The following is an 11952-nucleotide window of genomic DNA, read 5'->3' on the forward strand; positions in this document are numbered from 1 at the left end:
TGGGATGGGGGAGCAGCTGTTGCCTGGGAAGGTGCATGAGGAATGAATCTGGATAATTTGAAATATTCTAGAGATTCATCAGGATGGAGAACATACATAAAACTTTGTTGCATATTTAACATTTCAGCCCTTTACTCGGTATGTGTATTACTTCAAGAAAAAAAAAATTGAAAAAGCTAATTCTAGACTCAAACCAATAAGAACAAAGAAAGAAGAATTATCAATTATTTATGGAATCTCAACCTTTCTAAGGAGAAGTGAAAAATGCCCCTGGGAAGTGCTAAGAAACAGGAAATCTAAGAGAGAAGACAAAAGGGAACAGGGAATTTATCTTACTCATGCAGCATAGATTTTATCTCTGTTGTTTTCCCTCCAAACAGAGAAGACATTTAAGGAACTTTTCTCACAAGAGAGGCCCCTTCACCCTTCCCTTGGCTCCTTCCACTTTACTGCACCCACAAGGGATTTTGCATATTGTCCCCTAGGGAGGACCTTCCCTTGTGAGTCTGAGATAAAAGACTCTTGAAAAAACCTTGCCTTGACTGATCAGGACTCCTCAGTTCACCTTCTCACAATGAGGCTCCCTGCTCAGCTCCTGGGGCTGCTAATGCTCTGGCTCCCTGGTAAGGACAGAAGCAAAATGAGATGGCAAAATGGGGTGGGAGGGTGAGATCTGGGTGCTCCACAGCTTCCCACATTTATTTCAACCATGTGTTAGAGGCACACGGTCTATGCCCCAGGAAAGAGAATTCATATTTTTGCCTTATGAATAATCAGGATTCACCTCCCAGGAACAATGACCAATGCTTTGGTTAAGATCTTGAAAATAAAGCGTTTCCTACTGGCTGGTAAATAATGGGTTCATTTTAGAAAGTCTACTTTTCACGATATAAATCAAAACTTGAAAAAAGTATGTAACTGTAAATCAATGTCATAAGGGAAATCATGAAAGTTGCTCACGGTGTGTCTATACAACCTTACACTTCTTTCATATTATTTCAGGGTCCAGTAGGGATATTGTGATGACACAAACTCCACTCTCCCTGCTCGTCACCCCTGGAGAGCCAGCCTCTGTCTCCTCCTGCAGGTGTAGTCAGAGCCTTCCATACAGTGGTGAAAAAACCTACTTGTATTGGTATCTGCAGAAGCCAGGCCAGTCTCCACAGCTCCTGATCTATTTTGTTTCAAACCGGGCCTCTCGAGTCCCAGACAGGTTCCGTGGCAGTGGGTCAGACACTGATTTCACACTGAAAATCAGCTGGGTGGAGACTGAGGATGTTGGGATTTATTACCGCATGCAAAATATAGAGCTTCCTCCCACAATGGCACAGTCCCTTAGAGAAACCTGCCTTCTGGGGTGTCCCAGTTGCTCACTTGCACTGCTTGTCTGGGGAGCAGGTCAGTAGGGTCTCTGGGTCTGCAGAAGAGGTGGTTCTTGGAGAATTCAGGGCAAAGTTTGCTGCTGAGGACTCTGGCCCATGAGAGGCTCAGCTGCTTCTCAGTCCCACATGTTAAGGCCCCATCAGCTATCACAGGTGGCCACGTGCTCTGGGAGCAACCAGCTCTGATGAAAGGAGAGTGAATGAAAGCCCATCCTCACCCTCCCTGTCTGGCCCACGTTAGTTGAGTCCATTTATTTGGCAGAATAGTCAGATCATGGATGCAGGTTAGTGGTAACACAAGTGAAATACATGTTAGAAGTGACTGGTTTGGGGATAGTTTTATACATGGTAACACTTGTTCATGTTGGGAAATTGTTCTCTTCCCACTTACCAAACTTTCTCTCTCCTTTATGACTCTCATGAAACTGCCCTCTCTAGTATTATGGTGGAGAAAGTGTTGTACACCAGTTGTCCTCAGGGGAGTGTGGCTAAGAAAAATTATATAAAATATTTTATTTGTTTCTACTTATGGATTTTTAAAAACCATGTCAAATATAAGATCCTAATACCAAAATAGCTTGACATGCCTCAATTACCTTTTGCTGACTGAAAATGGAGTTCTTGCAATTCCAATAGTGGACTTTGAAAATAAACAAAATAATTCAGATGGAAAACAAAAAGTTTACATAATGTACCACAGGAAAAATGTAGAATTATATGAGATTTTTATTCTCTTCTCAAATTCTTAGAATTTTAAAAGTTTTTTGCTGACATAGTATTTTAGAGAAGAAATATTTAGTACTATGTTGTCATAAGAAAATGATTTTAAAAATTAAAAAATGCGTTTTTACATGACACTATTTTTTTCCTGAAAATAAATCTGAATCCTCTATTTTAGTTGTAAATGCATAGAAAACATATGCTCCTAATAGATTCCATTGACAATAGTACACTAAATTTATATGCTTTCTTAATTTGAGAGCTAAGGTCAGATAAATATCTCTATATATTTTGCCATGCAACTTTTAAACTGAACAGAAATGCTTTCTGTTAAAAATGCAGTAGTGCTTTCTCCACCATAATACTAGAGAGGGCAGTTTCGTGTGAGTGGTAAATGAGAGAGAAAGTTTGGAAAGTGGGAAGATAGCAATTTCCCAATATGACCAAGTGTTATCATGTAGAAAACTATCCCCAAATCGGTCGTTTCTAACATGAATTTCACTTGTGTTACCACTAATCTGCATCCATAATCTGATTTTTCTGCCAAATAAATTTATATGAATCCGTGTAATGAGTGACGTCTGTCACATGTGGTAACACAGTGTAGAGACAGAAAAGGCTGATTGAATCAATAGAACCTTAGCCTGATGCAGGCTAAGGGCTTAAATTATACTTAAGATGATTTATGTCAAGATAACGGATTCTGTAGTAAGTGCAATTAAAATTCCAATGTGTCATTTCTGTTAGGTTTAAAAGTTGCATGGCAAAATGTATATAGATATTTATTAGATCGTAGTCCTCAAATTAAGAAACATAAGACACTTAATATGTCATTCAAAAATTCTAATTAATGCATCATTGAGCCTAAATGTTATTACAGAATGCAATAAAAGAAAATAAAATGTAGCTAGCAAGAACAGGAGCTAAGCAATACCATTGTCACTTTTACCCCTCCTGTGATTGACAGCACCTAGTCACCTTGAGTTTCTGCTTTTCCAGGAGACAGAAGATAAAATCAAACCCCATTCAAGGTGGTTAGATATATTTTTAGGAAACGCAAACAAATGTGCAACCTACATGATGCTGATATCCCAAAGGCCTATACTCTCAAGTCAAAATGGTGAAAAATACATGATTCCAAAAACTGAAAGGGGAGAGATACAAGGAGAATGAGAGCATAATCAAATTTATTACAAAGAAACTTCATAATATGATGGACTAAATGTGACAGGGTTTCTGTGTCTGTGCCATAGCAGCACAGAGGCAGGCAGGTGCCCTTGGTGGTGTCGGTGGCTCTGCTCCATGAGGTCACTCAGGTGGGCAGGAGGCACGACCACCCTCAGAACATAGCCTTCCTCCTTCCTCAGTCACTGCCTGTCCAGCCATCCTCAGCAGCATGAGGTGGAACACAGTGGAGAGAAAGCTGTTTTCTTCTAAAGATTAAAAAAAAAAAACAGAAACAAACAAACAAAAAAAACATGGAACTTTCCATCAGGGACAAATGTATTTTTGACTCAATCACAGATTTGAGAAATTTCCCAGTGAGTGGATCTGCTGATAAACCCACCTTTGTTGTTTGTTTTAATCTGAAAATGTGTTTACATGATTCTTGAAAATAATTTTGACTATAAACTTATATATGTGGTAGCTTATTTGAAGTTGTCATTTACTATTTTGTAATTGCTGCTAAAAAGTCATTTGTTTAAAAATCCGAGACTCTAACTGTTCTTGTTTGAAGGAATATGTCTTCTTAAGACATTCTGTTTTTTTTTAAGCTCATCATTTGTCCCTCCTCTTTTCTGAATAAATGTATCTCTTAATTTATTATTTGTGATTAATTAATCAATAATTAATTTTCATAATCACAGAATCAAATGTCCTGTAAGTTGCTATGTCAAAGACCTGCCTGAAGATGGCAAACACACTCCACAATAAACAAAAGACAACGCCATGGTCTTAGGAACACTGGGAAAGTAGAAGTGCTGGTATCCCATTATCAACAGGGAGCCCTAGAGTTACAGTCAAATCTTCCCCGTGACCACGGCACCTGGGAGGAACCACTCGTGTGCTGAGTTGTGGGAACCTGCCCCGTGCTCTGAGACCGGAAGCACAGTCTTGGCTGTGTCCCACTTGCTATGGACTCAATTGTGTCCTCAGATTCACATTGAAACCCTAATTTTAATGTGACTGTAGAAATTAGGACCTCTAAAGATGTAATTGAGGTCATAATGGGGAGTCTCTGATCCAGCAGGATTCATGTTTTCATAAGATCTGTAGAGCTCTCCGTTTTCCTCTCTTTCTCTAACAGCCTTCTGTTCTATGGAAAGGCTGTGTGAAGACATGGTGAGAAGGTGACATCTGCAAACCAGAAAGAACGTCTTTACCAGAAAACAAACCCTGCTGGACATCGATCTGCAATATTCCAGGCACCAGAAATGTGGAAATTAAATGCTGTGGTTTATGCCATCCAGTCCAGTGTTTTTGGTGTGGCAGCGCAAGCTGACTCATCTGCCTTCCCCACTCTGTGAGCAGGAGCAGCCTCAGGAGGCCCTCAGGGACATGGGGACCCAGCTTTGCTCCTCTTCCTCCTGCTTTTCCAACTCTCTCATGAGAAAGGAGAACTCAGACTTCATCTTCAGTTTCTGTGTATTAAACATGAATGTTTCCTTGAGGATGACATTTTTAGCCCATTTTGCTTTCTCATCAGAATGTAATTGAACATGTAAATTAAGGGCATTAATGAAATGGGCAGATTATCCTGTATTGACCAAGTGGGCCCTGGCCCAGGTGGGCCAATAAAAAGTCTTTGTTAAATGTCTGCCTATCTCTATCTTATAAGGATATCACGATTGTCCTTATAAGATAGAGATAGGCAGACATTTTAACAAAGCCTGCAGAAGAGAAGTCGAATTGAAGACAGAGACAGAGATTGAAGTGACGACACAGAATGCTCAGGAAGGAAACAGAATCATTGCTTCACTTTGTGCAGTTTGTTGGTAGGGGAGGTGGGCTCTACAAAAACATTCACAAGAACAGAGGCAAGGCTGACCACTTAATCCCACCGCTGTGTGCATAGTTTTATAGGATTTCCAAACATTTTTTCCAAGAAAAAGTAAAGAACAATAACTCAAACATTAGAGGTTCAGCTTAGAGAGGTTTAGAACAGGGCCTGAAGGTGCAACATACAAACAACCCTGTTTCTTCCAGTGCTGGAGAGATGGATTCTCAGAAGCAGAAGATACGCATTCACGGAGCCTTCATTCCCTGTGCTGTCTGTGTTCCAGAATATTCATCTGTGAATCTATGCTCCATTGAGTGACAATTTACAGGTGGTGAGATCATACAGGTAGCTTCAACCACAGGTGCCTTGCAGCCAGGAATCCAGTCACAGGACCTGCAACTTCACCAAGGGATGCTCAGTGAGTGGCTTGGTCTTGATTTTCAACCAAAGAGAAACTCTCCCCTTCAATCAAAAAGAACCTTCATGGCGCCCCAGGTGGGGAACAGGCCTCTGTGTTTCTCAGCCTCATCCATGGTAGTGTTGGTTTGGACAATTTGGACTAATACAGTCTGTAGAACAAAGTCTACAGAATTGGAAACAGTGCTATATATAAATGAGCTAAAGACGATCTATGTGTCCATCCTGTCCCCTATGTTGTTTATTTCAAAACTGTGTTCACTTGTTAATGGCCTCTTTCAAGCTCAAATTTTATGATGTAATTATTTTAAAAACAGCCCAAAGATGAATATTTTTAGCGTTTTCAGAAAATACTTACTTTTCATGTCCAGAAAATTTCAACCACATCTGCTAGCAATAAGATAAACCCCAGTTATGAAAAGCTTAAACCAGAAACTCCCCACTGTGCTGCTTTGTGGCGTCCCCTAGGCACACAACCCCTTGTCCAGTGTCCCATCGCTTTGAGAAGCAACCCTGGAACCTTATTCTCTGCACAGATTCCTGCTGGGAGGGACTTGTCTCTGCAAACCTGTGAAATTCTCACCCAATAAAGTCATGTGTACGACTGCCCCCTCCCCACCCCGTGGTCATCTCTTTTCCTTGCTCAGGCCGCAAGTCTTTCCAATCCCCTACAAATCAGATCACAGTGTCCACCCCAAACACTGACTCCAGGGTCATGAACACAAACAATTTCACTTCTAAGACTCTCTTCCCAAGTCTTATGAATAATGCAGTTGCTCCCAATTCTGTGGACCCCAAACTAACCGCATCAGAAACAGGAGACACATCCATAATAAACCCCACCTGCATAAGTCCTCCCTCATTCAGGTGACCATGGATCATGTTAGAGACACACAGAGGCAGAGGCCTGCTGCACACCTAGATCTGAATGGAGGTAGCTGTGACACCTTCTGATCCGTGTCCACTGTGGAGTGACCAGCTTTGTCTGCTGTTGTCAAAGCCTTGGCATAATGTGTCAGCAGATAAGGAAGGGAGGTTTCTAATCAGAATTAGAAATATTATTCTTTAAGTCTAGAGGTAATATAGAGTAATTTCAAAGTCCTTTTCTGATTGGAAATATTTTTACAAGATTTCACAATTTATAACTATGTAAGGCAACAGATTATGAGATTCTTTAAAATCACACTTGTAGACTTCTTAACAATTTATTATTAAGTTTCATAAGAAATAGAAAGGATATCTTAAATTCAAGCATCTCAAAGAATACTTTGCAAAAACAACATTTTCAAGAATTGACTTTTAGTAAAAGAAAACATGACAATTTTTTTTTTTTTACTGTTAGTCACTTCCCTGCCATTCAAGTTTTTATATTACATAATGGATAGAACTGATTCTTTATTTAACACCCTTTCTGAATAATTATTTAAAACTTGGAATATGATGCACCATCTTGTTCTATTTTAGTTAGGCTGATTGTGTTTTGTGTTTCCTTTTTCTTTTCCTTCAACCTCTGATGTTTCTTTTTTCAATATTATGATTAACTAGGAGTCTGACTCTTGAAGACTAAGGAGATTCAAATTGGTTAATAATATAAGAAAAGAAAAAGTCGGGTATGCAAAACTTACTAAATTTAATGAGAAAAGAGTAAATAAAATTGAAATAGTTTAACTCCGGCTTACTGTGAGCCTTTATTCTAATTGAATTTCTTAAGTACAATTTGATCTCCTTAACCTACATTGTTGCAATGGAGTGAAATATTTAAAGGTCAATTTTATTTTTATTCAATTAACTTTTCCAATCTTGGAAAAAAGATTATTTTGATAGATTCCCAGTAGATATTGAAATCAAGCTTTCCTCTGGAACCTTACCTAGAATTTCATGTGTTCTTGGGCAATCAAATATGAATTTCAGTTAAATTATCCAAGATTACATAGCACTACAAGCTAATCTTTCAGTTGTTCTGGATTTTGTTTTCCAGAAATGTGACTGTCCTCGTGATGGTGTTTGGTATCGGCACCATTATTCAGGAGCTGCTCAATTAAATAATAAGCACATCACTAACAAATGAAGAAACATGAGATTGTTACCGTTTGTAATAATCAGCTGTGGGGCAGACTCACATCCCTGAGCTGTGCACTTCTTTACATGAAACCATGAAAATGTCAGCTTCAGGTACAGGTTACCCTGAGACATAAAACTGTAGATGCAGTCCTTGCTCTTCTCACGTAGACAATTTCCTTCTCAACTGCAGACTCACGGCTGTGACTGCACCACATCCAGGCTGGGGGAGACTCAGGTCTCACTCAGAGTTGGCAAGGACCTGGAAGCCCTGATAGGACCTGATCCCACATGACCAGGGAGACTGTGTGAGAAGAGTTTTCCTAAACACCACTCAGAAAAACATCATGCAATGTCATTTCTTATTTGTTCTGTATCATTAACTGAGGAAATTCTTCCCTATGAGATCCTGCTGGTTAATCTTGTACATGTGACATGATTATGATGGGATATATCACAGATTGAACAGTTGGTCACTAGGAATTTTAGATTCACTGCCTGAGGCATAAGATTCTTGCCCCATTTCCTCTTGCTTACACTGGGCTCTTGGCTCTAAATGTAGAGATACACATCATTCTCCCTGTGAGGCCCTTGGCCATAGCGCTTTTTTGGGGCCTACTTACCAGGTGCCAGGGAAGGGGAGATTCTAACACTTGCATTGAATCATCTTCACCAGTTACCCCGGTAACAGCGGATACCAGGCAACACTTGAACTGACTCAGGAGCACTTTTCATTTGCAGGCCCCCTGCCCATCAGTGCTTGTGGGAACGGGGCTGTTTGCTTCTCTAGATTGACTGGAGGGAGCCATGCAGGACGGCATTCATCTCCCAGAGATGCATCCTAGAAACACATTTTCACACTATCAGGGTCCTTGTGCTTTCTCAGTGTGGCATGCTCTGCACAATGTGTCCCTGCCCAAGGTCCCAACTTGCACAGTCAGAGCCTTCTTCCCTTGACCACAGGCAAACTTGACTTGAACTATGTTTGTTTTGCTCTAACGAACATTTTATGTCACATTGTTCACTGAAGAGACATTCCCCGCTCTACACCACTGACCCTTTTCACACTGCTGCACCCACCAGGTGATTTGCATATTCTCCCCTAAAAAGGTCCCTCCATTGTGAGTGTGAGATAAAAGCTCAGCACTAACCTTGCCTTGACTGATCACGACTCCTCAGGTCACCTTCTCACAATGAAGCTCCCTGCTCAGCTCCTGGGGCTGCTAATGCTCTGGCTCCCTGGTAAGGAGAGGATTAAAATGAGGTGGGAAAATGAGATGGGAAGGTGAGTTCTGGGGGCTCCACACCTTCATATATTTATTTCAACAATGTGTTAGAGGCACATGGTCTATGCTCCAGGAAAAAGAATTCATATTTTTGTGTCAAGAATAAGCATGAATCACCTCCCAGGAACAATGACCAGTGCTCTGGTTAAGATCTTGAAAACAAAGAGTTCCCTGCTGGCTAGTAAATAATGGGTTCATTTTAGAAAGTTTACTTTTTATGATATAAATCCAAACTTGAAAATATATGTAACTGTAAATCAATATCTTAAGGGAAATCAGGAACCTTGGTCAAAATGTGTCTATATATCCTTGTGATTCTCTGTTATTATTTCAGGATCCAGTGGGGATATTGTGATGACCCAGACTCCACTCTCCCTGCCAGTCACCCCTGGAGAGCCGGCCTCCATCTCCTGCAGGTCTAGTCAGAGCCTCTTGGATAGTGAGGATGGAAACACCTATTTGGAATGGTACCTGCAGAAGCCAGGCCAGTCTCCACAGCCCTTGATTTATGAGGTTTCCAACCGGGCCTCTGGAGTCCCAGACAGGTTCAGTGGCAGTGGGTCAGACACTGATTTCACACTGAAAATCAGCAGAGTGGAGGCTGAGGATGTTGGGGTTTATTACTGCATGCAAGGTATAGAGTATCCTCCCACAGTGGTACAGCCTCGAACAGAAACCTCCCTGCTGGTGTGTCCCAGCTGCTCACATGTGCTGCTTGTCTGGGGAACAGTTCAGCAGGGTCTCTGAATCTGCAGAACAAGAGGCTGTTGGAGAATTCAGGGCAGAGTTTGCTGCTGAGGACTCTGCCTGGGACGACAGGGGCATGCCACTAAGCATGGCTAATTTTTCTATTCTTTTTTGTAGAGTCGGTGCTTCACCATGTTGCCCAGCCTGTTCTCAGATTCATGGGCTCAAGCCACCCATCTGGCTTGGCCTCCCCATATGCTGGGAGGCCAGTGTTAGCCATTGTGCCAGGTCAGTGCCCTGTTTATGTTCCTGTCTCCTGCCACAGCCCTGACTCTCATAAGCGACTGGAGAATGAGGAGGTTCTAGGGCCCTGTGAGTAAAAAATTGGGAGGAAAGGGCAAGGAGAATGGAAGCTCATCTGAATCCTCCTTCCTTGCCTGCATTTGTTTAAATTTATTGAGCAAAACAGCCAGACAATTGATCATCTCTGGCAAAACATGTCAAATACATCTTAGGGTTTAATAGTTTTGGGTACATTTTAAAGAAAATATTTGGTTATATGTAACATTGGCATTTCCCACTTTCTAAATTCCTGCTTCTTCTATTGACCATTCTCTTCCACTCCATGAGACAGTAGAGACAGGATTCTCCACGAGTTCTGCTCAGGGGGAATTGGCTGAGGACAGTAAGTAAAATCAAGGTTGTGAGTGTTAAATATGTTTTGTAATTTCATAGCAGACACAAGTTCCCAATACTAAAATTCTTTGATTATAATTACCTCTTGCTGATAGAAAAAGGGAGTTAATAACATTTCAAAAGTTGGTTTTAAAAATAAAATGCATATGCTGGAAGATGCAGTATACTAAAAATGTCGTATTTTCCATGGATCACTGAGAAAATACAGGATGATGTAAACTGTTTTATTTTCCAAAGTTCAGAATTTGAGATTGGGCATACTACAGGAATGGGAGCATCAAAAGAACACAGAGAGGTCAGCTACTGTTCAATTAAACTGCCCTTGATTATGGTGGGTGGGGTGTGGATGGTGGTGGATATGGTAGTTGATGATGTGGATCCAAAAAGAGGCCAAATATGTTACTTGTGAAGAACCACAGAGTTGAAGGCACTGCTGCCTGGCTTCCTGGGTGAAGCCTGTGCCACTGGGAGTCTCACAGGAAAGTAGTGTAGTGAGTAGGACTTTACTTCTATAATCACCAAAGATTTAGCAAAGTCCTTGTACAAGGAGACCTGAGGTCATGTCACTCAGTCCGAGTCAAATCACAGCAGCCAAGCAGAGCTTCTGAAACTTATTCTGTCCTTAGAGGAGGTCTAGCAGAGACCACTGTTGGGGTCTGGGAGATGTCAGAAGCACTGACATGCTGAGCAGAAGGCCAGGCAGGATGTAATCCAGCAGGTTTTGATAAATGATAATTTTTATATTAAGTTACCATAAAAATCAATAAAAGATTTTGAAATAAGTAAATGTATTATTTTTACACAATGTGGTCATTACCTAAAAATAAATCTGATTTCCGTATTCTAACAGTAATGGTATAGAAAAATGTATAATTTGCATAGTCACTTAAAATAATGCTCCAAAAATATTTATGAATTATTCATGAGCATGTCAGTTACCTGTCATTAAAGTAATGTTTGTATCAAAAGGACAAAATATCTTTTTTTCTGGTTAAAAAATGAATCACATCAGAAATTATTGCCTATTCTAAGATGATGGATCCCATTGTGAATGAATTTAAAATTGTATTTCCAAGCAGAAATGTCAAAAAAAAGGAAATCATGGAATACAGCAAGGAATTTGTCACACATACAAAGAATGACAAGTCTTTACTTTTCCATTCATGAGTGAGAACACACATCCAACCCAAAATCTATTGATTTCACTCCCACAATCACCAGTGTGGAAACTAAAGGTAGTGCAATTAAAATTATATTCCTAACCAAAAAAAGTTCAAAAACAAAGAAAGGACGCTTTATAGAAAATATTTTGCAAAACAAAGAATGACATGTCTGTAGAAGGTATACACAAGCGGGGACTCACATCTAACCAAAATTAAAGGGATTTCACCATCACAAACACTACTTTGGAACCTGGAGATGTTGCACATCCTCCTGTGAGCAAGACGCTCATTGGGACCCTGCACAGTGTGATGGCCCCGAACACAAAGCTCCCAAGGAAGCTCAGCCTCAGCGTGGAAGGAGAGGTTGTGGTGCCAGGGGATGTGTCCACAGAGGGTAGAGTCAGGTGGGCTCAGGCAGTTGCCTGGAGAGTCTTTGAGGAAGAGGACATGAGGCCTCAGCCCCACCCGGCTGATTTTCAGTGTGAAATCAGTGCCTGACCCACTGCCATTGAACCTGTCTGGGACTCCAGAGGCCCGGTTTG

At 40.9% G+C, this 11952-nt stretch overlaps 1 gene segment (V, D, J or C); it reads left to right on the forward strand.

The window, feature by feature from the left end:
* The first annotated feature begins 540 nt into the window (after positions 1 to 540).
* LOC106993140 (immunoglobulin kappa variable 2-40-like) lies at positions 541 to 9626 on the forward strand. The segment is given in 2 exon segments: positions 541 to 623; positions 9199 to 9626. Coding segments are annotated over 2 exon segments (462 nt in total).
* The last annotated feature ends 2326 nt before the right edge of the window (positions 9627 to 11952 follow it).

The sequence above is a fragment of the Macaca mulatta genome, chromosome 13 (genome assembly GCF_049350105.2).
Source record: "Macaca mulatta isolate MMU2019108-1 chromosome 13, T2T-MMU8v2.0, whole genome shotgun sequence".
In the NCBI taxonomy this organism is placed as follows: domain Eukaryota; kingdom Metazoa; phylum Chordata; class Mammalia; order Primates; family Cercopithecidae; genus Macaca; species Macaca mulatta.